Source organism: Eucalyptus grandis, chromosome 2 (assembly GCF_016545825.1).
Source record: "Eucalyptus grandis isolate ANBG69807.140 chromosome 2, ASM1654582v1, whole genome shotgun sequence".
NCBI lineage: Eukaryota > Viridiplantae > Streptophyta > Magnoliopsida > Myrtales > Myrtaceae > Eucalyptus > Eucalyptus grandis.
In genome coordinates, this window is record NC_052613.1 from 31,852,981 (window position 1) to 31,878,765 (window position 25,785).

Consider the following 25,785-nt stretch of genomic DNA (forward strand, 5'->3'; position numbering starts at 1 on the left):
GAGCAAGAGAAGAGGCGGAGCAGAGGCAAGAGGAGATCCGTTGTCGAGGGGTGCTCGGACAACAAGCGGGGGACAATGGGTCGCAGCAGGGGGTGGATCATAGCGGATGTGGATGAGCAAGAGAAGAGGCGGAGCAGGGAGGTGGAGCGAGGCGGAGGGAGAGGCGGAGGCGGAGTAGAGGCGGAGGCGGAGGCGGAGGCGGAGGCGGAGCGGAGGCGGAGCGAGGCGAGAGGCGGAGGAGAGGCGGAGGCGGAGGAGAGCGTAGAGGCGGAGTAGAGGCGGAGTAGAGGCGGAGTAGAGGCGAAGGCGAGCACAGAGGCGAAGGCAGAGGCGGAGGCAAAGGAGAGGCGAAGGCGGAGGCGGAGGCGGAGGCGAAGGTGGAGGCGGAGGCGGAGCAAAGGCGAAGGAGAGGCGGAGCAGAGGCGGAGAGGCGCGGAGGAGAGGTGGAGGCGGAGCGAGAGGCGAAGGAGAGGCGGAGGAGAGGCGGAGGCGAGACAGAGCAAAGAGGCGGAGCAGAGGCGGAGGAGAGGCGGAGGCGGAGTAGAGGCGGAGGCGGAGGAGGAGGAGGAAGCAGAGAAGAGGCGGAGGAGGAGGCAAAGAAGAGGCGTACGAGAGAGAGAAGAGTGAAATTAGGGTTGGGAGAAATCGAAATTGATTTCTCCCTCAATTTCTATTTCGGAATAGAAATCTATTCTAGAAATAGAAAATTTAATAAGCGTTATCAAACAAATTTCTGTTCCGAAATTGGTCCGGAATAGAAAAATCATTTTTAGAACGTAAATAATTTTTATCATGCACCCCCTAAGAAGCTCAGTATTGGTTTTTGATTTTCGACCATGGATGTGGGTGAATGATTTGGAGAATCTAATGTTTCCAAATTCCAATCATTTTGTTATTGGGAATAAATGGGTGTAGAAATTCCAAATCTATTATCAAGACCACTAATACTAGCAACAACTTTTGGGTTGTTAATAGAATTGATTTGAATATTATAAGTAATTTTGGGATTGAATGAGCTACTACTACAATTTGTTAGCAAAGAATAGTTTATAATTCCCATTGATTGATTTAGGAGATCATGGTTCCAATTGATGGATATAGAATAATTATGTTGGCTGTAGGAATATCTTCTTGAAGGAGAAGCGTTTCTCCTTTTGGATTATGTCTTTGCTTCCAAAAGCAGAGAGCATAATTTTGTAATGGATTTCTATAAACAAGCACTAAAGAAATAGATCCATTGACTATTTTATAATTATGCATTCTTATCTAGAAAGTTAACACTCCGAGAATGCTATTATCTAAGAGAAACTGAAAAATCGGGATAACAATCATGATGGATTAATCCATTATAAAATCTTGTTTTTAACAATTCCAATGATTGATTCTTCATAATTCAATATGCACGAATCTCTACCACCGCCTTAGTGGCCGCGATAGTTTGGGCTCTCTCCTCCTAACAAAGGGGAGGAGTTCGAATCCCCTCATGGTCGCTCTTAAGTGGGACGTTGGGGTGATGGGTTCTCCCGCTTACGTGGTCATATGTAATGTAATTATATTTTCGCTTATGTTTTTTCATGGAAACCTGATTAGAAGTTGAATCATTTCATGAGAGTTTGAAGAGGAACATCTTTTTTCTTCTGTTTGGATTACATACTTTGATTTTGAGAAAAAAAAAGTTGCATTTTGATTATTAATAATTTGATTATGTTGAATTTTAGGAATTTCCTAGTTTTTTAGTGATTTGTTGAAATCTTTAATATATTTTTTTTTCTCTATAGATAGCTCCGTAATCTAGAGACATTTGTGATATCGAACTAAAAGAAGATATTATTGATCGCCTTAACAAATTTATCTTAACAAATATGTTTGCTCACCAAGACTACTAGCTAGATGGTCTCACTACCTATGGGAGGGATTTACTGTCGGAACCATTACTAGGTAAATTAACACCTCTCTCTCTCTCTCTCTCTCTCTCTCTCTGTGGATTCAGGTTTTATTTTTATGAATAGACAAAACTTTCTAATATTTAATCATATCATCACGTGAAAAATACACTGTATTGACCTGTCCCTCCATACCAGCATTTTTTAATCCTTTTTTAACGAAAGGACCAATTCAAACCAAAAGTATATAATTTAGAGACCCAAGTACAATTCACCTTATTGAATAATTTGCAATAATTCATGGATCCCCAGTCTCTTTATCCAAGAAATAATTAGCCCTTTTTGCTATTGTAATTGAACAGATTGCTTATTATTAACAATCTTGGCAATCAACAAATTATTGCTTTGATAGTGAGCCCACATCACATATCGACAAACCCAGAGATTATGAAATGCCTCACCAACTTCATTGGAGTTGCTGATACAGCAGTTAAAACTCGGATGGATGAGACGAAGATAAAATTATTTGTACTTGAGAGTATGAGTAATCAAATCCATGCATGCACTAGTTCCACACTCACGAGTACGTTCTCAATACACTATTTTTTTTTTTAGAATAGACAAAACTTTCTAATATTTTATCCAATCATCACAAGAAAAATACATTGCATTGATGTGTCCCTCCATGCTAGCATTTTTGTATCTTTTTTTTTAACGAAAGGACTGATTCAATCCAAAAGTATATAGTTTAGGGACCAAATACAATGTACCTAATTGAACAATTTGCAAAATACATGGAGCCCAACCTCTTTATCCAAGAATAATTAGCTCTTTTTGCTATTGTAATGGAACAGATTGCTTATTATTAAAAATCATGGTAACCAACAAATTATTGCCTTGATAGTGAGCCCACATCACATGTCGTGAACCTGAAAACTATGAAATGCCTTATCAATCTCACTGAAGTTGCCGAGGTGGAAGTTAAAAGCCAAATAAATGAAATGAAGATAAAGATTTTAATACTTGAGGATACGAAGAATCAAATCCATGGATGCACTGCTTCCACATTTGCAGGTACGTTGTCAATGCACTTATGATGTTCATAAATACTTTATATGCTCACCACAGAACCCATGAAGAAAAAGAAAAAGAAATTGATGCCCACTTCATTTGAAGGCATATTTTTCACGATCTGGTTGGTAGATGCGCTTGTGTATTGGCAATGCTGGCTGGTTTTGAGCCATAAACGAATTGGAAGCTTTCATCCTGCAAGAAGGGAGAGCATCTTTCTCTTAGGTCGCTCTCCATAAACATCACTTTCACCAATTGAGCTCTGCTTTGGATGGTTTTTGCCATTATTGCTGAAGCTGCGAGAAGTGCTTGGATGCATTTGGGACTGGGTCAACAGCAAGGGAACAGTTCTTGGATTCTTGTGAATTGGCCTTTTCCATCAGTCCACATAGTGTCAATCCTCACCCTCTCATTTGAAGAAAGAAAATTAGACATTTTTTTTCACGGTCCAGGAGTACGAGCCCTAAATTCGACTACCTAGAGACCCCATAAAACATGATGTCGATCCCATGAAATGGTTAAATCCAAATGTTTAGTATGTGTCGATGGCTTTGACTTATAGTAGTTTGTACATATTTAGTGGGATTCGAATTACTAATCTTTAGTTATTAAGTTGGAAATTCCTCGAGGCTATACACAGCTATGGCAATTTGGAGTTGAAAAATGACAAATCATTTCTATAAGGTTTATGAAGTTAAAACTTATTGACATGATAAAATTTTTTAGCAAATGATTTTCAACGTAAAATATGCATATCTCTTCCGAATAAATATTTACTTACTTATACATATGCTAACTTTCTGAGATGTAGTAATTGGAAGTTTTAACAATTTTTCACTATATGATGACATTTGGCAATCTCATCGGCAGCCAAGTGATGTATATTTGTCCAAGCACCAAATGCAATAAGGCGAAAAAAAAAAAGAAATAAAAAAAAAGGAAAAAAGAAAAAGGGACTAAATTGAGAACATTGAATTCTTGTATAATTCATATTAAAAAATTTAAATAAAAAAGGTTAAACTCAATAACGATTTAGTAACTATTTAATTGATAGATGAAGATAAAATAATTAATTTACATGTGTTAAACGAACTCAAATTACTTTAGGAAATGAACATGAAAGATGGTAATTTTTATTCAGATAAATTTACAAATTTTAAATTGATTTACCAACATTAAAGAATATGGGCGACACATCCTGATGGGTGAACCGCCTTGGCAAATCGGTGCCTCACAATGATGATAGCAAATCCAAAATGAATGACTGTAGTTTTTAATATCATTGAAAGGAGAAAAGAAAAGAAGAAAACTGAATAAGGACAGGTTTGATATCTAAAAAAATTCTTTAATTGTTAATATATAATAACCCAATTATCGATATTAATTATATATGTGTAATCTCATAATTATATGCTCATTTTTAGTATGTATCTTTGAAATAACAATTCCTTGTGATTAGAAGTGATTACTTTCGTCTAGTCTAGTCCCAACCTAAGAATTGAGAATCAAATGAAACGACCAATCCCCAATTTTAGGACTGTGGATCGAATCTCATAGTCTTGGGACCAAAAACTGTATCATGTGGAATTGATCACTTAGCAAAAATGGTTAAAAAATACTAGAATTATTATTATTTTAGAGTTTATTGTTATTTTAAAATATAAAAATATTTATTTAAAAATAGGAGTCACTCTAGTTCCCCTCAAAATCAGGAATTGAATTGAAAATCATTGATTCCATTTTTATAGAACCGAGAACTAAACTAATGCCTCTAAAAATCGGACCAAATCAGTTAGTCTGGTTTAGGCAATTCCTAATTTGGATGATCTGACATACTCATCCCCACTTGTGACATTGTTGGAGCAACTAACGAGGGATCTTTTTTATTTTTGTTTTTTCTACCTCAAAAATGTTAAAAAAGAAGAAGATAATGATCTGATAGATGACCTCATAATAACTCTCAAAGAGATTTAACGGAAGACTAATGCATAACTATTTGTAATATGCAAATCATTTTAAAAGTTTTTCCAAGTGAAGAAAACACGAATCCCTCGAAATTTGAAACTATCAAAAATACTAGTTTAGAATTATACCTTTTTTCCTACATGTATTTAGTTAACTACGAACGTATTTCTTATTGAAATTTAGAGGAAACGCCATTCTATTTTCCCTTTTTGGGCGGACATGAATTTATGAAGACAGGTTGGAGGTCTTCTTTTGTCCAAAAACAAAGGACATTAGTTATCCCATCCGACGTACGATGACGCGCTCGAGGTACGTTAATCCAGATAAAAAGTCAAATTACTTGCTTGGCCTGCCTCGGGGTGATGTTCATCCTGTACCAACCGTGCCACCATTGGCTGGCTCGAGGTACTCGAAGCTCTCGAGTAGTCACTGCACGATGGCTGTCCCTCTCAAATGATTACTGTTCAATGTTTGTCTAAAATTCATCTTTCCCGATTTCGGAGATGAGTAGATTTGAGATTGGCCCACTATCACCGGCAACCACTGCATGGGTGGTCACACACCCTAGGCGATGGTGGCCACCATGGTGGCCACTATGGTCTATTTCTTATGTGAAGTATGTCTCTTCTTTCCCTAACGCTCAATACAAAAATAGATATGTTGTAGTGGTCTCAAGCGACCACGGCGACAAAGAGTACCATCATCAAGGTGATCACGACAAATTGGCGATTATTACTTTGCCTAGGTCTAATGGAAATTTTACTATAAATCTTAATTTCAAGTTTGATTCTTTTTCAATCATAATTATTCAGCTTACTATGTTTTCACTATTTGTTTCAAAAAATATTTCCATATCCTACATAATTTACCAAACAAATGACTATATATAAATATAGTTTGGAGACCGACCAAAAAAAAGAAAATAGTTTGGAGATTTTATTATCCCATCTTATCATATCCAATCCTAATTCCTGTCCAAACAATGGTCACACACCCTAGGCGTTGGCGGCCACCATAGGGTGGCAAATAGATCTCTCCTCTTTCCCTAGTGCTCAATGCCAAATAGATCTATTGGCAATCTCAAGCAACCACAACAACAAAGAGTACCACCACTGGGTGGTCACCATGGGTTGGCGACTTTTGCTCCACATAGATCTGGTGAAGGTTTCACTATAAATCTTAATTTTGGGTTTTATTTATTTTTTCAATCCTGATTATTTAGCTTTCTATGTTTTCACTGTTTGTTTTAGAAATATGTCCACATCCTACATTATGTCTGATAACTTACCAAACAAGTGATGAGATATGAAAAAGTTCAGAGAATTTATTATCCCATCTTAGCCTATCCTTGTCCTGACGATCGAAAGCATCCTTGCATGATTCTATACGCCCTTGGGACTAAAATGATCCGAAAATTGAGAAATTGAAGACACAGAGGCCGGTGCAATCCCCGAATGGGCTAATTCATAATTACTTTTAATTGGGCCGTTGCTGGCACTTGCATTGGCCCAAAAAATTGAATGGGCCTAGTATTACAAGACGTGATTTTTAGCTTATTTAGACAATTGGGCATGGTACTTCTAATGAGGTTTTCATAAAATAAATATTCCTTATGGCTCCATTTGTTTTTGCAAAACGTGAATGAATTGAAAATTATTTTTCTAAAAATCATTGTAAGATGAATTAATGAAAGGTAATTTCACCATTCATGAAAATGTTGATAAATAAATTGTTGTGAATAATTATAACATTTTTCATCAATTAATTATTTAAATCAATAAAAGCAATCATTTTTAGGAAAGTCTTTTTTAATCATTTATTTTCTACGAAGCGGAAGGAACCTAAAATAAATGAAAAATAGAATGAATATAGTTTTTCATCATTGTTTTATAAGTATTGCATTGTTATACATTTAATTAATTGAATTTTCTATTTTTAAAATTTATAATTTAATTGAATATATTTTATTTTTTAATCGAGTCAAATGGTATCTAATTCAATTATTTTGTTCCATGAAAAAAAATTGTTTGATAACTAATTCAATTATTTTTTCTTAAAAATAAATTTTGAACAGAATCAATAATTAAAAAGTTTTACTTCTTTGTTTTCGTGAAAAATTTCAAAATCAAGCCTATATATATATACATTTTGTATTTTTCTTTTATTCCTTTTCTCTTCCTCTTGTTCTTCCCCTAGTCAGTGGCTAGCAACCAACCATACAAGGTCCAACAATCTTGTTAGCCCCCGACTAGGCTGACCTTACGATGACTAGGTGAAGTTGAGCCTTGCTAGTGGTTGGGTGAGGCTCCCTCGAGGCCAATGACTGGCTATGGAAAAGAAGAATAGAATGAAAAGGAAAAAATGATAAAAGTATTTAAAAATTAAAATTAAAATGTTGTGCCAAATATATTTCTATTTTGATAATATAAAATTTTGACAGTTACCTGACACCTTTAAATGCTCATAAATTCATCAAGTGAATAGAATGAAAAAACTATTTTTGAACAAAAATTATTCATAATAAGTAAATAGTTACCAAACGTACCTTAGGTACAAACTAGAGTTAACGAGAGACAATAAATCGAATAATTAGTTATAACACATCTAAAAATGTGTGTAAAATATAGAAAAGATAAACAGTCTACGATACACATTGTTTGGGTATTTTATTCCAACATTACTTGTGTTTCATAATAATTTCAAAATAAAGCCAAACAAAGCAATTTGAGAATGTTGCTTGGATCACTCGAGTATGTCTATTTTTGCCCATGTCATTTTACTCTTGGAAGAATTAGATATGCAATTAATTTTATTCGAATAATGGTCATTAAATCACGAGAATCTAGTGGTTGTTAAATAATGGGCATTTTGTCAACTCATATCAATCGAATTGTGAGGGACAATTCTAAGCATTCAACGAAGAAAATCACTCACCAACTCTCATTTCAGAAAAGATATAGAAAAATTCACTTGCTCTCAACCCAAAAATGAAAAAGAAACGAAAAATACTTGAAAATCCGTGGATTAAGCAATCCATATAACCAAAAGTCCCACAAAAGTATTAGTATTCAAAAATAAATTAGACTTAACTTTAGAGTTAATATCACGAATACTACAAACAAATAAACATGACAGATTCATCTAAAACAAATTTTTTGATCACAGAAAACTCTAGAGTAATACAGTTTTGATAAATTTATTACAAAAAATCATAAATAAAACATTTGTAATAATTTTACACTAAATTAATTTTCATTAAATTTGATTAATATCATGATAAATCATAAATCGGTACATTTACGATAGACATAAGACAAAACCCAAGTTAGTACACCGATCGACTAACACATATTATCCAATTCGGTAATTTGATAATAAATCTAATGAAAACTAATGGAAGGTTATTTTGCAATAGATGTATTAGTTTTAGATTTTTGATTGTCAAAAAATTAATTAAGGGCAAATTCATCATAGAGTTTTTGTGGTATTAATCTATAACTTTATATTCCATTACGAGAGAAGTGAGGGAGGTAAAATGTGACGTTTGGATATAAATTTTTGGAGTGAATTTACTTTTTATATTCCGAATTGGGGGAAAATGTATTTTCAAAAGGGTTAATATCCCGAAACCTCAAACCAATATACCGTGATAAATTTACCAAAAATTATTTTTTTAACTACCAAAAAACCCAAAACTGATATATTTTTGACAAATTTACCCAAAACCGATACACTTGTAACAATTTTACCTTATGTTAGTTTTTATTAAATTTTACAGTTAAATTATTAAGTTAAATGACACGTGACGGTTGATTAGTATATCAATTTGGAATTTTACGTTTCGTTTGTTACAGTTTACAATTTTTGTGATTTTTTGTAGTATTAATCCAATTTAGCGGAGGGTATATTTGTCACGAGTGTATCAATTTGAGATTTTTTGCTGTCGAATAAATTAGTTAAGAGTAAATTTGTTATAAATGTACTAGTTTAGGGTTTTTTTATAGTTAGTCGAGGTAAATTTGTCACAAATATATTAGTTTGTGGTTTTTCATGGTCAAAAAAATAGTTTGGGGTAAATTTATCACAAATGTACCGGTTTGTAATTTTTCAGGGTATTAACTCTTTTCAAAATGCTCATTCCAAGGAGAAAAATTATGTATGTTTGTCTATCGTATATGAGGAGAAAAATGATCTAATTACCATCGTTTTAAGTCATTACAATTTTTTTTCCGACCAAAAAAAAAAAAAAAGAAGTCCGTACATTTTTAAATTCAAAAGGCTAGGCTTGGCTTCGGCTTCAGGACAAAAGGGAAAAAAGTGCAAAAGAATTTCCACAGGAGTCCCTCCAAAAGAGAAAAAAGGAAACGAAACTCCCTCTCCCCAATTTTCCCCCGCCAAAGCGGGAAATACGAAAAACAGCGAGCCCCCCTGCCACGCTGGCGATCCGCGGCACCCCCGCTCTCCGCCAATCGGATCGCCCCCTCACCACCTATAAAATCCACGCCCTCCATCGCTCCTCTCATCACCGAATCAAAACCCCCGCGCTCTCTCTCTGTCTCTCTCACAATCGTCGTCTGTCCGTTTAACCGGCTCCTTCACCGGCGAAAATTTCCGGCTTCCGGCGGATCTAGGGTTTTCTGATCTTCTCCTTTCTCCTTCGTGGGACGCCAGCATGAGTTCGAAGGAAGGAGGCAAGGGGGGCAGGGGCAAGCCCAAGGCCACCAAGTCCGTCTCGAGGTCGCACAAGGCGGGCCTCCAGTTCCCCGTCGGCAGGATCGCCCGGTTCCTCAAGGCCGGCAAGTACGCCGAGCGTGTCGGCGCCGGGGCCCCGGTCTACCTCTCTGCCGTCCTCGAGTACCTCGCCGCCGAGGTATCCTCTCCCTGATCCGTCTCTCGTTCCGGCTTTTTCCGTTTCTTTTTGCCGATCGGCTGTTGCTTTCTAGATTCTCTTTTCGACTGCTGTGCGATCTCCTCTGTTCTTTAAGCCAGTGGAAGTGATGTCGATGGCTTTTGCCTAGCTTTGTCGCGATTTCCGCACTTAATTTGGACGTTCTATTAACTGTTTTGGCCTCCTCTGGCGGCGGATTTGATCGAAACGCTTTTCCTTGGGTTTCCGATATAACCGATCTTCAGTTATACTTCGATTCGCATCGATGAAACCCTTCATTAGCTGAAAGTTTACCCGTAATCGTCTGAAATGCGTTATCTTTTTTCGTGAAAATTCGCCGACTCTCTCTCTCTCTCTCTCGATTTTAACGTTCGGTGCGCCGTTGCAGGTGCTGGAGCTGGCTGGGAACGCGGCGAGGGACAACAAGAAGAACAGGATCGTGCCGCGCCACATCCAGCTGGCGGTGAGGAACGACGAGGAGCTGAGCAAGCTCCTGGGCTCCGTGACCATCGCCAACGGCGGCGTCCTCCCCAACATCCACCAGACGCTGCTGCCGAAGAAGACCGGCGGGAAGGGCAAGGGCGACATCGGGTCCGCTTCTCAGGAGTTCTAGGGGGCCTCCTTCATCTCCCCGCCTTCCTTCTTTCAATTTTTTCTTTTTAATTTTTATATTTTTGGGTGGGTTCTTCTTCGATCTTGGTGTAGGACTTTAGGGTTTGATCTTTGCAATATACGTCTGCAATTTCTTATTTCTTTTTTTCCTTACCCTTTTGGGTTGCTATGTTAAACCAAGAAAAGTAGTAAAAAGGAGCGATTTTTCATTTCTCGGTTCAAATGGTGTTGTCTCTCGGTCCTGTCTATGGAGGGATTCTTCTCTAATCATCGAACTTTTGCTTTGGCATTTTGTGTAATATCGGGCTGTCGGCGAAATTGCTATTATTGGCTTCATCGCGGAAGAAACAAAATAGGAGAGATTGAGGAAGAAAATTCCTGTAAAAGTAAGCCGGCCTTTTTATTTAAAACCCACTTCAATTTGAATTGTTTTGGGAAGGTCATGGGCTTTAATTTATTACTTAAATTCTAAATGGTAGTAAAGGGAAGACCTTGACTTTTAATATAGCCATCATAAAATCGGATGGAAATGCCTTATAGAAATAGGACATTGAATAAAAAATTCATGTGCAAAATTAGTACGAGGCCGGCAGCACTGCACAGTATGTGTAAGTGAGAAAAAAAGAAAGAAGAAATAAAAAATTCTTGAACTTGGTAATTTCTGCACTCGACAGTGGAGAAACCAAATAAAATATATGTAAAAACCGCAAAAATAAATATAAATAACCCACAGTAAAATAAATACCGGTAAAAATGCGTTCTTTTTTCATAAATGCCCGTGCAAAGCACGTGCGGCGCTGAGCCGCTCTTTTAGCGTTTTGCAAAACGGTCGGACTTTTCCTCGTCTATGGGCCCATTTCCTCCCCTCCGATTCGTCGTCGATCGAAACACATCGATTTCGATTTCCCGCAGGAAAGCCGGTCGTCTTCGTCGGACGGAGATGTCCCTCGAATGAATTTTTGACCAGTTCGATCTGAGCTTCGCTCGCTGAAGAGGAAGAGAGAGAGAGAGAGAGGGAGAGAGAGGGAGATGGCGGTGCAGTGGGTTCTGGTGGTGCACGGGCTGGCGACGCTGGTGGTGGTCGTCTCGTTCCTGTGCGGCCAGTGGCCCATCTTCCGCCGCACCCCCATCGCCTCCATCCACCACTTCCTCACCGTCGGTGCCTACGACTACCTCCTGTACTCTCTCTCTCGCGGAGCCTACTTTCCTTGGTTCTATCGTGCGTCTTGGATCGAATTCTCAAATGGTTCTTTTTTTTTTTTTTGGGGTGAAGGAGGTGTGTTGGGGTGCTGTTTGGAGTGAGAGGCACGAATGCGATTCTGGAGGTGGAGCGGTTCTGCTGCGATCGCCCCAACCCTATTTTGCAGGTTCTCGCTTTTTGCGAAAGTTCTTTCTTTTCTCCCCACCCATGATGTGCAGTTCTTGATTCTTGTTGGAATCGTAGGCGGGGAACCGCTTGTTTCCGAAACACTTGATTTTGGAGCTTCTATCGCCTGTGGTCATGCGTGTCTTTGAATTTGGAAGTGGGAAATGGAATGTTTTCTGGTGGTTGAAGTCTAGGCTTCCGCTCGCAATGTTGAGTTTTATGTAATTTCACGTGCTTTGACCATTGATGTTTACCCGAAATGGAGTGCGGTTTCTGTTTTGTTGTAGTGAATTCGAACTCCTAGCTGATGATGATTTGCATTTAAGCGAAGGAATTGGGATTACACTTTCGGTATATGTCAGTGGAGTTGGATGGATTTTATGCAGAATGTTAGTCTTTCCTGTATGAGATGGGATTCTTTTAATAGGTAGTGTTGGGTTGAGAATTATGTGCTATTGACTGTATTGTTCATTTTAGAGTGTTCTCGCCATCAAATTGCAGTGATACTCTGCTTTCTGCATTTCTGTGGAAATCTTGTCTCTAGCAGCAGCAATATGCGACTGGTAGCTTTTATTTTTTTTGGAGTGTTCCTCTAATAGCAACAGACTTTGTGGTTTTGGTTTGCGTGTTTGCAGATAATATACTTGGCAATAGTTGGAGGAACTTATTTCATTGTGGCAAAATCATGCTTCAGCTATATTCCTGGATATTATTTAAGTGGAATTCACAGGTACTGTTCGAAAGGATTTATACAATTTCTGTTATGAGTCAATTTGCTGGTGTGATCAAGGACAAACACTTGGTTTGATAGCCCAATCATCTTGTGGTGGGAAATATTTTTGGCTTTATTTGTCATCTGTGTGATTTTTGTTTGGGGTGTCCTTGCATTCTTCTGATTGTCTTTGAGGTGGAAATTTTCATTTGGAGCTTGAGGTATTGACATTGGAAATGATCAAGAACTTATGAAGAACCAATTTTCCTGCCAGTTGTATGCCTGCCTTTATCTGAATACGCATACCCATGAGTCTCTTGATCTCTGTGCGCCTCAGCGGTAGAGTAATTTAATGTGGAATCCATCTTTGGATGGAAACTCTTGAAGGTCAGGTGCCCTTTGGATGGCTTGGAAAACAAATGCTTTTGGGAGAGATATGAATGAGTGCAAATAACTCCCTGGAAAGGCAGAAAATGGGAAGTGGCTGTTTCACAAATTTAGGCTTTCATAAGACAGAAGGAATCTATTCTTTGGAAAGAAAAAGAATATTTGGCTCTTTACATCGAAGACAAATGTTGTGGCATGTGAAGCATTTTTGCATTCCTTTTTTATTTATTTTGCTCCTGCCATATCTGGGTTCCAGCTTTGGAGGTCCTTTTGTTTGCTTCTTTGTAAGCAGGAAGATTGATTGTCCTCTTACTTGATGAATATTTTGTGCTTGCTTACGTATTTCTCTGGATTTTCATTTTTCTGCAAAATCAGGATTCTTCTTTCATTTGTTGCATGAGGTCAATTATCAATCGATATTTTGTGCTTTCTTTATATACATATCATGCATTTAGCTTCTGGCATTCCTGGGTTTTGGCTCCTTAGTATATGTGTTGGATATCTTTTTTGGTTTTCTTCTGGATTAACCTTGGCTATTCCTTGTCTCTGATTAAATGGATTTCTTTCTTTGCTTTGAAGTTTATCTAGATCATGTTTCAGACTTTCACAGAATCAGGATTTTTTCCTTCCTTTGGTTGCATGAGCTCAGCCATCAGTCTGCTTGTTCCTATAGATTGGATTTGACTCTAGTTAGGATGATGAGTCTACTACATTGCTGCAGTTTTATCCTTAGTTCTATCAGTGGGTATCATTTTCAGTGAAGCTCACTAGTATTGGACTAGGTGATCTAAAGGCTCGTGTTTCTTTTTCTTCTACAAGTATTACTGTTTCTTGTTGTGGGCTAATGACATGGCCTGACATTGATCAGCAGTTCCTTGTTAATGCAGGCACATGAGCTTGTTGGCAGTTGGCATTGGTGTCCTTCTCTTTGTATTGACTAGCTTTTCTGATCCAGGGACTGTAAAGGATGACAATGTCTCTCAATATCTTACTGCTTACCCCTATGATGATATTATTTACTCTGAGAAAGAATGTCCAACTTGCAAAATTCCAAAGTGAGTTTTTTTAGTATACCTTTCAAGATAAACCTTTTTGCTTTGTGAAGCTATTCACTATGTTTTGATTCTCCAGACCTGCCAGGTCCAAGCATTGCAGCATTTGTGATCGCTGTGTTGCAAGATTTGACCATCATTGTGGGTGGATGGTACGCCTTGCTTTTTCATTTATTCCTTGAGAAGGATATAATATGGTATCGCTATCAATGTGCTGGTATTTTCATGCAGAATAATTGTATAGGGGAGAGAAATACTCGATACTTCATGGCTTTTCTTTTATGGTGAGTTTCGCATAAATGGCGGCAATATATGTGCATTGTTTAGTGAAGGTCCAAATATTCCCTCGTCCTATCCTTAGAACAGATAAAGTTAATAGATTTAACATATGGTTTTCAGCTTGAGTTCTTCTCTGAACATGACTACTAAACAAAGAGTTCTGATCTACCAAAAGAAAAGGACTGAGCAGGCTTCTTTTGATGTTTAAGAACTTAAGCATCTAATGATATAGCTTGTGCATGGTTCTGGTCAAAGAAAATCTTCAAGAGTGGTCATGCTGGGATGTGTCATGATTGTATTTTTTTTGTTGTAGAAGACACGACATTGATAATTTTGAATTAAACGGCATGGCAACTTTATATTGTCATATTTGTCTAGATTAAGCTTATTTTTATTCCCAGATAGGTAAAGGTCTAAGCTTAAATTAGGAGCCATTGCAGTTCGTAAATGATCACTGTGGTGCAAGATGCCATGTTCTCTTTATCTGATGAATTGCAACGATTATTGTGTTCAATTGATATAAAATCACTGGTCAGAGACAGCTTCCAATAAAGAATGAGAGAATATTCCTCTAAGCTTAAAAATACAGAAGATGCTGATTACTCACATAAGTTGTATTAGAAGTGGATTAGAGCTCCTCTGCCTTAACAGCTATACATGAGCAAACTTTGTGTGTATTCATTTGGCTACTTTTTTCCAGGCATTTTCTACTGTGTGTATATGGGGCTGTTGCCATTGGATTGGTTCTTGCTGGACAGCTGAAGGAATCAAGAGTGATCTATGTACTAACTGGTACATATGCTTTGGCCTATATGTCTTGTTTGTTGATCAATTATGGGTTTTAGATTTATTTGCTTTTCTTTCTTGCAGTGTATTATGGCATAGAAAATTCTTTTCGTAGTTTAGCTCCTCATGTGCTTCAGGTTAGTATTTATTTGATCGTTTCTGATCATGTCAATAAGCCTTTGTTCAGAAAATCTCTTGCTCTTCAATGTGTCTGAGTTACGTTAAAGAACTCAGAGAAATATGACATATATCCTTTTGATTCTTCCTTGGAGTTGAAACGGCTCTAAGATACTTCTTCATGGATGGGATGATCATATAGTTACTTACCTACAACTGAAAAGAAAGTCCATTTTTGCTGTTGGATTTGACTTTAGTGATGTGTTCTGACCTTACAATATTGCAAGTTAATGATGGCGCTTATTGCCTTATCATCAATTCAGATATTCAATGTTTTAAGAATATAGTAGTTGATAATCACCTGATTGTTACGTTAAGGGATCTGAAATAGCAGTTCATCACATGTACAGGAAATGAGTTAATTAGCATTAATTTTGAGTAGAGAATGGTAGAAATGACTGCTGTGCTATGAAGTTTCTGATTTTTGGATCCTTTGTTTAATGCCTTTTCTTCTGGGATGTTATTGGTTGCAAAAATGGAGGCTATATAACAGGTCTCTTTGGACAATTTTTGGTACTTAATTATGTTTAGGATTGGGGTTGATTATGGTTGCTTGAAATTGTCTAAGACTATTGTCAATGCAAATTTTTACCACTATGTTGGATTATGGTAGTTGATTGGGCTTGGTTTTTTTTTTTAATAAATAAATAAATAATTTTTTTGGGGGATGTTGGGGTTTGAGATGGCATTTTCTTCCATTACTGCATCTTTTTCTTTGTCATACCATATTCGACTGGTATCTGATTTCCCCTTCGTGTTCTTTTTGAGAATTGTTATGTGGCTATCATCTCTTTCAATCCGTGTTCTTGATGTTTTAGTGCTAGTGCTTTCATAATTTTCATCTGTGTTTTCCTCAGTCAATTTTTTTCCCTTTTTTAATGTTTTAATCTCTGGTTCGAAACAGTGGTTTGTTGGATCCTATGATACTCAAATATTGCTTATGGTGTTCCTTGCAATAGTCGCGCTGCTACTGGCAGGTTTCTTTGGCTACCATGCCAGCCTCTGCTTCACAAACACTACCACTAATGAGGTTGGTGTTGCCAATACTCTTGCTGATTTCCTATATGCCCTTGACTTGTTTTGTACCGAGTAGAATTTGTTGTTACTGAATTCTATTCAATGATCTTCTATCCTCAGCCTAAATGAAGTTTCCTGGTTCAGAATTATGAACTAAGAAGTGTGAAAAAGCAAGAAGTGATGTACTTTGGTCTGCTTGTAGGCTACATTAGAATTTCTTCTTCTTTTTTTTTTTTGGCCTCCGCCTGGTGATCATGGAAAACTGCATTATTTAAAGGGAGAGAAACTGGAAATATATAAATTGTCAGTCAAAGAGTGAAGAGATTAATGTTAAGCTCATCAAGACTTAATCGAAGAATGAAGGCTCGATCTTACTAGTTTAAGTAACTCATCCATCCTTAGCTTAAGATTTTAGATGTGCCTGGTTCCATCTCCTGTTAACAAACATACTAATTTCAGAGTTTTACCCTCAAAAACATAAGATGTCATGTGATGATGGAATATGGTCTGATTGCTACATGTGGTTGCAGACTTTCAAGTGGCAAGAGTACATAAATTGGCAGAGGAAGCTGAATGAAGCAAGAGCGAGCACCGCGGCACTCCGAGCCAGTCTTAATGGGATGAGCAGTGAGGTGTCGCCTCGCAAAAGCAAATGGAGGGCTTTCTTTAGAAGATCACCCTTGGAAGATGCTAAGCTTGTTGTTAAGGAAAACAAGTATGATAAAGGACTCATTCAAAATATCAACGAGATCATTGTTCCTTTATCATCGAGATCGTCATTTTCACAGAAGAAACCTAAAGTCCGTCGAGAATGATATTGGGCACTGTGACTATAGTTACTGCTGCTAATCTTCTTCACCTTCATTTTCTGAAGTCCCTCAAAGTAATTGGTTGATGCTGTATTTAGGCCTAGAGAGGATAATACATCAATGACTTGAAATATTTGGTGTGGTTACCCACCTTGTTGTATCCTATGCAACAGAAGAGATGTAGTTAGATGTACAGGGCTTCACTTTTTTGGCACTGAACATCAGCATTTAGGAGGAGGTGTTCAGATATTTTGGGTTTTACTTTTTGTTATTTTGACCCATGACAATCTTTTCATGGATACCAATTGTCCTTTCCATCGGTAATTTCACTGATTTGTATAGGAATTCTCTCATTTTTTCGTCAAAGTATATTATTTTCGTAAGTGAACAGTAGAATTGATAGAGGAGAGTGGTCATGCGAATTAGAAAGTTATCAATTTAAGAAGAAAGTTACTAGTTGCCAGCATTAATATGGAACCATAGATAAATTCTGTGAATTTATTGGCAGTGCAAGTGCCTACCGTTTTCCTTTTATTGATGTCATCTAGATTTCTGGTTCGGATGTCCAGTGCACTTGCTGATGTACAATGTGTTTTCTCTCTCTCTATACTTGTGTGATTGTGTGACAAATAAGTTAAAGCATCATATCTTTAACATCGATGTGTATTGTCTGGTAAGAATCAACAAGATTTTGACGAGAATGCATGTCAAAGTCCCTGAATAATCGGCAGCCTGTTCTTGGGTTCCTCAAGTTCAATACTGTCATCGCCCATGCAGCAAGCTGTGTCCTTAGTTTGTGGTGCGGTACTGAGAACTGGGGGCCTTTGCGGCTTTGAGAGGATTTACTCACATGTTGATATACTCCCTGCTGTATAGAGATGTGATAGCCCAATTTCACCCAAAACTTGAAGAAAGACCTCCTCATCTTACCATCCGTTAGCAAGTCACTCCTATCTGCTAATGCATTTCCCTTTTGTTGCGGCTGTTGTCTTAATCCCTTGTCAGCCCTCTTTTGTTCAGGCTTTTCATTCTGATTATCTGATACTCCCAGGTATCAACACAACTGATAGGAAATTAATACTTGATGTTGTTGCCTCATTGGTCTTCTTAGGTGCATTTTTTATCTTTTCTTTTCTTTGGGCACAATGAATGTGTTGCCCGTGTGCTTTGTGGAGTTGCTAATTGGTGACTAACTAGCTTATCAATGAAATCACAAGTAGCATGATAGCATTGTGTCGGCTGTGTCGTAGACCATCTTAAATGTTTTCATTTTATGATGATACACTACAAAGTGTCTTATGCTAAAAAAATGATTTGGTTTATAATATATTCATCTTATTTGTATGGATAATCACATGTTTCCAAATCAATGGCAAGTTTCATATAGAGTGGTATGGACTATAGTTAGGCTAGGTGTTCTATAAAAAGGTCTCGATTTCTATGCGCCCTGTCATCAATTTAATTAACAACTGCAATGGATGAAGTTTCTTTTTAAATCGGTAGACGAAAACTAAATGAAAATTGATTGATGAATGAAATAATTAGAAATATAGAATTATGTTAATCCCATGCACTTTCTCATCGAGAATAACCACATCAAGACTGAGCAGCTTCCTAATCACTTTGCAGTTGATTACATTCTATGGTATCGATTCTTGTACTTTGGTTTTGAATGATCTTCTCCAATCTTAAACCTTTTCAACAGTGAATAGTTTACATCTCTGGCTAAACCGCATAGGCCAAAGCGGCATGAAACCTATTCGACACACATCGTTTTATGTGAAGCATGTAATAAGAAAGATGAGTCTTGAAAAATCTTGAGATTAAAATAGATGTACTTGAAATTGAAATAGGTAAAGGGCTTTTGTCTTCGTCTACTCTAAAGTAAACTAGAAATTAACATTGATGTAGGTTTGGTCATTCATTTTGTCATAGCTAAATTCTCCGGCAGTTGAAAGTGTCGGTACTATCATTTTTTTTTTTTCATATAAAATATGGGCTATCAGGACGTATTAGGTTTCCCAATACTGTCAAAATCTTTGAAAAAGAATAAAATAATAGTCCTCTCCATTTAGGGTGAAAGGGATATCTACTTTTACACATAGCTAGTAAATGATCCAATCTTAACTCTAGGTTAACATTGAATGCCTGTACGTACTCTTTTCAGACAAGGCTGACGGGCATAAGTTCCATATTTATTCTCAAGTTTTTCTTCATCACAGAGGTACTTCAGGAACAACCGCAAAACTAAACTAGACTTTTATTCATGATATTGTCAATCATATTCACGTACTCGCGATATGATTAGCAATTTACAAGAAACCACACTCAGGCGCTCACACTGCTTCTGCCCTTCCCAGTTTCAACTAATCTAAAGAAGCTGTATTGACAAGAAAAAAAGAGATATTCACAGAATTTCAACCCTTCAGTAGCAGCTGTAACAAAATCAAGCATGGACATTATTCCTTCGTTCATCTTTCTGGTGTTCAAGCCACTTCAGCATGAACGAGACTTCGCTGGGAGCTGCTCAAAGAGGCATTTGGGTGAGTGGTTCTATATGTCTAACCCGCATGTAGGTGAGAAATTGTCCAGGAAGCTCCTCCAGAAGAGCTTGAACCACTGATAAACTCCCACCTGCCAACGACATTATAATTTCGCGTAACTTATTGTTGAGAGAAGACAAACAAAGAAAAAAAGTCAAGAGAAAATCAACTCACGATGAACTTCTCGCATTGGAACAAACTGTACAATGTCTCTCGTGGCTACACGACCAGTAGAACTTTCTAATCTGACTCCATTGTCAGCATCAAGTTTCTGAAAGGAGTACAAAAATTAGACCGTTAAGTTCTCTACATCCTCTATAAGAAATATTTTGATGTCACATAATAGGAAGTCTAACTTAAACGACAGAAAACAAACCTACCTCCATTTGTGTAAAATCAGCACCCCCAACTCCAACTATCAGAACTGAGAGTGGAAGATCTGATGCCCTCACCAATGCATCCATGGTTTCTTGTTGATCAGTGAGAACTCCATCCTAAACAAGAAGAAATGACTTCTATTAGCCACATAGAAAAACATATAAAATCCAAGAAAGATTAGATGTTTCTTCACACTTTACCGTTATTATGAGCAGAATGTGGTACTTGCTATTATTGTAAGAGAGTGATTGGCCTGCAGTTTGAGCAGCCCTATTGATCACTGGACCAAATAAAGTGGGTCCTGCCAGGGCCACATTGTGCAAAGCACCAGCATAAGCAGTCATAATGCCTTCTACTCCCTCAACCTATCAATAAAGAATTCTAACTCAGAATTATGGAATTGGATATGATATTTTAGATGTTATCCGAAAGTGAATACACCAAAGTTTCTGCAAATTCAGTTCACCTACCTCATAGCCATCTGGACTTCCATTCAAGTTGAAACAATGGGATACGGTACCACCATATGTCCTTCCTCCAAACCCCCATGCAGAAAATCTTCTATCTGAATCGTAAAACTGTATCACTTCTCCAACTTCCATTATAGCCTAAAATGTTAACAACAAGAATTACTCAATAGATAGACTTACGACATCAATTGGTAATTAAGACAGAAAAAGCATGTCAACTGACAATGGACCATGTTCAGAAGGCAATTTAGACTTACCTGCTGGTAGGAATTATATCTTCCTGAAGGATCAATGTAATGCAAAGAATCTGGATTTCTGGGATTTCCATTTGAAGCTGAATAGTCCAGAAGCATCAGAACCAAATAAGATCGAGCAACAAATAGATAGAGTTCTTTAGGATAAACAAATTTTCAAAGGTTGATTACCTGTAAAGTCAACAGCAACCATAAAATTGAGCTCAAAACCACTTGATATGTAATCAAGAAAGCTGTATAGTTGCTTCTCACAGAATTGATCCACAAAAAGCTGACTCTTCAGAACCTAAACAGAGAAGTCTTAGATATGATCAAAAGGCTCATCAGAATGAAGAGTACAAAACTATTTAAAAAGGACAGACACCTTTTCATGGCTGTGATGAGAAACTGGTAAAGTAAAATTTGCACCATTTCTTTCTTTGTGAAGTTTCTCCAAGTCTGCCATGGACTTCTGAAGTTTACTGTAATGAAGCAAATTAACATACAAGAAGCTGAAGCACTATAAATTGCATGAGAATAGGGATTTACCCTATAAGTGCATGGTTCCCACTGGTATTGAAGTCAAAGCACTCAATGACTAATGGATCCTCCTGCAACAAGTCTTACAATGTCAAATCACTAGTGCCTCCAGTAACATATTAGACAATATGATGACAGGCTATGTGTAAAACTTGCCTTGCTTCCGAATTGCTGCATGCTTAGACATAAGGGCCTCCAAATAGGGTTCAAGTCGTTGTTGATGACTTCGGTTTTGCAAATAGGAAGAGTACCCCCAGACTCAACTACTCTTGATATTCTCAGGAAAGGATCCTAAGAGAAGGTAACACCGGAGAACAAGATATAAAACGATGAAAAGATATGGCAAGGAACAATATCAAACAGGACCTTCGAAGAGAGATTTTGGAGAGCTCACACTTTTAGAGAACATATCTTTGTTTTCCAAGTGGGAACAGAAGAATCTTATTTCAACAGCAGTCCTGGAAGCAACAAATTCCTCAGCATGGATAGTCAGAGTACCCAGATTTCTCAAGCCTAGTTGTGAATTTTTATTATGAAGCGACAAAGTCAAACTCCGACTTTTCTTTGTGACGATCTGCGGGAAATAGAAAGGAGAAGATGCATTGGACAAGATCTAGATGGATTACACCTGCACTTCACTGAACTTAAGTGCATGGACAAGGACACGTTCATAATGTGAATGGGGAGTAAGTACCTCCGACAGCACACAGCTAGCTTCTCCTAGAAAATCTTGGTCACTCAGCTTTAACGTCTGCAATGGAATCCCAATTAAAGATACTATTGAAATTTCTTCTTCCTCAAATAAAAAGACAAAAGGCAAATAGAGACACAAGTAATCAGAATGGACTAGTAAATATTTCACAAATAAGCATGATTGCAAGGGTAATTGCAAGTCATGATTACTTAATTGCCATTTAACATTTGAATTCCTAGGCAAACATAAGATTGTCCAATGCATTCATTCCGTTTTTCCAGAATTCCAAGGATGCAACAATCTGTAGACTACAAGACAACCAATGCCAATTCACCCCAGGAAAAGTGTCATCCAACCACATTTGAACATCAAAGGTAAGAAAAAGATGAGCATTTATCTTTATATATTCTGACTTCATGACAAAACCAAAAATTCAGCGGATTCAAAACCATAGTAAAAGTAGCTAGCAAATAAGTTGGAGAAACTCGGCAATCGATCTGAGACCACTCCCCATTTTACTGCAAACTGTCTCTGCATTTTCATACAATTTTTAGTTAAGACCTATAGGAAGAATTTTTCTTTTTTTTTAAACTAAAATGTGACATAGAAATGCAGTCGGAGACATTGTTAATGTATAACCAGGAAAGGCCATGCATAGCACATAGCTTCACATATTGATTTAGAGGGGAAAAAGAACCAAATATAAGGAAAAAAAAGAAAAGAGAAACAATGTTAGTGAAAATCTGACAAGGATATCAAAAGATATGATCAAAATGACTGACACACCTTTGAAGTTGTTAATGCATAACCAGAAAAAAGCATGGCTTCTAACATAAGATTTAGAGGGGAAAAAGAACCAAAGATAGGATAAAGATATGGAATGATTAAAATGATTAACACACCTTTACTGGTACGTTGTGATATTTTGTGTCGACATCATATATATGAAAGCTGAAAAGAGATGAAAACAAACAACCAAATGGTTTTACATAATATAGTCAAGGAAAAACACAGACTGATAAATCGTACTTTACTATATATAGAAAACTCACACCAAATGCTGAATGGTCTCAAAGTGATAAGCTAAAGAAATCTTTCCAATCCATGTGGGATCCAAGCTATTTAATATAACTTCTGTCCTCCCAAGTTCCTCAAGCATCCCATCTCTTTTCCTCAAGTACACAACTGCCATTGGGTCACTCTGCAAGAATCAATTGATCAAAGTTCAGAAACTTTAAGCAAGCTTGAATTTTTTTCCTTTTTTTGTGGGGTGGGGGGCAAAGAAAGGTGGAAACACAAACATGCAGAAATCTCCTGGAATCAGTCATTTATTATAATTATGAGCTACTTAACAATATTACTTCAGTTTCTCACATAGCCTGAAACTTGATCAAGAGTATATATGCAAGTTTGGACATGAACTGAAGTGATATAACAGAAAGATTGGCAGAAGACATTTCCTGTATATGAAGCACACAAATGAAAAAGAAACTAACATAACATAAGAAAGAACTGTCCTAAAAGTGTTTTCTGCATCACAGATCAGTCTTCCAGTCATAAGTTAATTCCAGCAACACACCGGTATGAAGACACAAATAACAGAGATCAACCATTAATGTGTACATCATATGCTGTGATGTCCTAAATTTTATAAGCATAAGCATACGCAGAAGAAGAAGAAGTTATTTGCTTCTTCTGTGACAACCAAATCAAAAAGAACCAAGAAGATCCCAGGTGCACGTGAAAGCATGATACAGACAAAATTGAAAAACTACATACTAGTAGCAAGATATACAACAAGTCTGCTGAAAATGCTAGATGACGTTGCTCACCTTTGACATGACGTCTCGATCACGTAATTTCGAAGCGGATAAGGATAACTGCAGCAAAGACAGTATGGCACATCATACAAATTGTGGGCACTATATTTCAAGATTGATACTCATGCAGAACACCATATGTAATGTAATGCAAGAAGTTTGTTGTTGGAAAGTTCATATGCTTAATTTGTACTGGCTCCCTCCCTGCTATGCTTAATCAGCAACACCAAATTTAAATTTCATAAGGCAACACACAATTCAGATAGTTAAAAAACTGTTTCTGCAGAATGAACAATGCAATTGCGTATAAGTCCAAGGCTTAGTTAGATTTTTGTCTTAGCAACCCCTTTTGAATAAACTGACGAAAAATCCCAATTAAACTTGTTGCAGCATGCAATGCATGAGTTCCAAAAGGCCACGGCTCAAGAAGCAGACCAAAATTTTGGTTCAAAGAAAACAAATCAGATTTACTGAAGTCAAGTCTGATGAGGAATCCAAGAAGAAAACTCCAATTAGACGACCATGTTTTCTTTAGATCACGCGCAAAATTTAACATCATGTCGTTCAGATAGCGAGGTTTGAGTAGAATCCACATTGTGAATGCTTCTCAGTTTTTCTGCGAACCATCCTCCGAAAGACAGGTTTTTTCTGGCCACATCATCGGTTCGCGCGAAACGACAAGAGTAAAATACCGACAGGTGACAACATTGACTCAGGCCTCAAGAGAACGAAGCGCATCGCTATGCAAAAAAGAAAAAAAGATTCTGCAGCGAAAAAAGCGCGCATGCATGATTACATGGGCAGGCGACAGGCACAAACCTCAATTTGAGAGAAGAGAACGGGTTGACCGCGAGCTCGGAAGAAGTGGTCAACTGCGTCGTTGGGACCGCCGTTGTTGCCTCCTCCTCCTCCGCCGACTCCTACGCCTCCCATGGGGCCCTGTCGGGTCCCCCCGACCGCTTGTTGACCTCCTTTCACATCTGAAAAGCAACCCCCCATGCCCTCTCCCTCCCTCCCGAGCAAGTCCGATTTCACCTCCTCCGTGGATTCGATTCACACCCGCAATTGCTGTCTCTTCCTATCTCTCTGAAAACCTCTGTTTTCCCAGAAACTGCTTCTGGTGAAAATTGTGCCCCCACCCACTCTCTCTATCCCTTTATTTGAGTCGACAGTAACGTCAAAGCGCGTGGGGTTGGTTGTGACGTGTCGATCGAGGTTACGAAGTTGTCTATCCAACAAGCGAAACAATCGTTTGCCCTTCGCAAAAGCTGTTTCCTTTTTGAAGGCGTTCGAAACGTATCGAAACTGAATCAAGCTCGATCCCAATCAGGGAAACAAACCCTCGTCGAAAGGATCGTGCGCACAGATAAGGTAAAAGCTGTTTCCTTTTCGGAGGCCAAGAACCGTTTCAGAACTGAATCAAGGCCGAAGCTTTGCGCGTGTCTGGGATTCTTGTTGAAGTTTGTTGCCATATATAGATGTAGGAGTGCAGGCAGATGTGGGATTGGGTGCTTGATTCGCGCGTTTGACGTTTCCCATGTTTTTGTTAATCCGTTTTTCGATGACCAGGACCAGAAGACCAGGCTGCTGTTATCCCCTTCGCTGGGGAAGTTTGGGAGAGAGGAGAAGAAAACTAGACGAGGGAATGAGAGAGAAAATGATGGACTGACCCATAAAATTATTTTAAGTCGTGCTGGGTTTCGTTTCTCCTGGGTTTCAAGTCTTTGTGTAATCTCAGGGAAAAAGCTTGGATGACCGCTGACTCGACCGGGTCTTTGAATAATTTGACGGATAAGGTCAATGTTTGGATTTGACTTTCCATCGCTGAGCAGGGGGAAGGGTCAGCAAAAGAAAAATCAACACGAATGGCTCCTCAATTTTAGTCTGACGTGTAATATTATCATTAAAATTTTAATTTATGTAATATAATTCATGAATTTTAATCTAATGAAAAAATAATACTTTAATTTATTCAACACGAAAAAATAAATTTATTCAACACAATCCTCGAAATTTATCTAAGTTTGTATATATTTTCATATAAATTAGGGATTACAATGAATATTTATCAATAATTCAATGATCGCGTTTGTGTTTTTGGTC

At 37.7% G+C, this 25,785-nt stretch overlaps 3 protein-coding genes across 3 annotated transcripts; 2 read left to right on the forward strand and 1 right to left on the reverse strand.

Annotated features, from left to right (window-relative positions):
• Positions 1–9,450: 9,450 nt before the first annotated feature.
• Positions 9,451–10,642, forward strand: LOC104432356 (histone H2AX). The gene is made up of 2 exons (XM_010044835.3): positions 9,451–9,789; positions 10,196–10,642. Exons 1-2 carry the CDS (start codon positions 9,592–9,594, stop codon positions 10,418–10,420), a joined length of 423 nt encoding a protein of 140 aa, XP_010043137.1. The 5' UTR covers positions 9,451–9,591; the 3' UTR covers positions 10,421–10,642.
• Positions 10,643–11,282: 640 nt separating this feature from the next.
• Positions 11,283–17,370, forward strand: LOC104432361 (probable protein S-acyltransferase 17). Its single transcript, XM_010044840.3, has 10 exons — positions 11,283–11,597; positions 11,693–11,786; positions 12,421–12,515; positions 13,772–13,939; positions 14,016–14,088; positions 14,168–14,220; positions 14,916–15,007; positions 15,086–15,138; positions 16,083–16,208; positions 16,726–17,370. Exons 1-10 carry the CDS (start codon positions 11,449–11,451, stop codon positions 17,008–17,010), a joined length of 1,188 nt encoding a protein of 395 aa, XP_010043142.2. The 5' UTR covers positions 11,283–11,448; the 3' UTR covers positions 17,011–17,370.
• Positions 17,371–19,178: 1,808 nt separating this feature from the next.
• Positions 19,179–25,367, reverse strand: LOC104432362 (protein BONZAI 3). The gene is made up of 16 exons (XM_010044843.3): positions 24,502–25,367; positions 23,695–23,742; positions 22,915–23,063; positions 22,765–22,813; positions 21,863–21,919; positions 21,563–21,742; positions 21,325–21,459; positions 21,178–21,239; positions 21,014–21,110; positions 20,821–20,935; positions 20,653–20,729; positions 20,396–20,533; positions 20,126–20,290; positions 19,928–20,041; positions 19,722–19,818; positions 19,179–19,638 (listed from the first exon to the last, which is right to left on the reverse strand). The coding sequence occupies exons 1-16, from the start codon at positions 24,679–24,681 to the stop codon at positions 19,532–19,534; spliced, it is 1,770 nt and encodes a 589-aa protein (XP_010043145.1). The 5' UTR covers positions 24,682–25,367; the 3' UTR covers positions 19,179–19,531.
• Between the last annotated feature and the right edge of the window lie 418 nt (positions 25,368–25,785).

Bases quoted from the DNA above. Each gene is read 5' to 3' on its own strand.
- LOC104432362 (XM_010044843.3), bottom strand. From the start codon at position 24,681: ATGGGGGGTTGCTTTTCAGATGTGAAAGGAGGTCAACAAGCGGTCGGG. The intron at 21,920-22,764 runs GTGTGTTAATCA...ATTCCATTGCAG, and splicing joins ATCACAACGTACCAGTAAAG to ACGTTAAAGCTGAGTGACCA. The intron at 19,639-19,721 runs GTGAGTTGATTT...TGTCGTTGGCAG, and splicing joins TCCAATGCGAGAAGTTCATC to GTGGGAGTTTATCAGTGGTT.
- LOC104432361 (XM_010044840.3), top strand. From the start codon at position 11,449: ATGGCGGTGCAGTGGGTTCTGGTGGTGCACGGGCTGGCGACGCTGGTG. The intron at 14,089-14,167 runs GTACGCCTTGCT...ATTTTCATGCAG, and splicing joins ACCATCATTGTGGGTGGATG to AATAATTGTATAGGGGAGAG. The intron at 15,008-15,085 runs GTACATATGCTT...TCTTTCTTGCAG, and splicing joins AGTGATCTATGTACTAACTG to TGTATTATGGCATAGAAAAT.
- LOC104432356 (XM_010044835.3), top strand. From the start codon at position 9,592: ATGAGTTCGAAGGAAGGAGGCAAGGGGGGCAGGGGCAAGCCCAAGGCC. The intron at 9,790-10,195 runs GTATCCTCTCCC...GCGCCGTTGCAG, and splicing joins TCGAGTACCTCGCCGCCGAG to GTGCTGGAGCTGGCTGGGAA.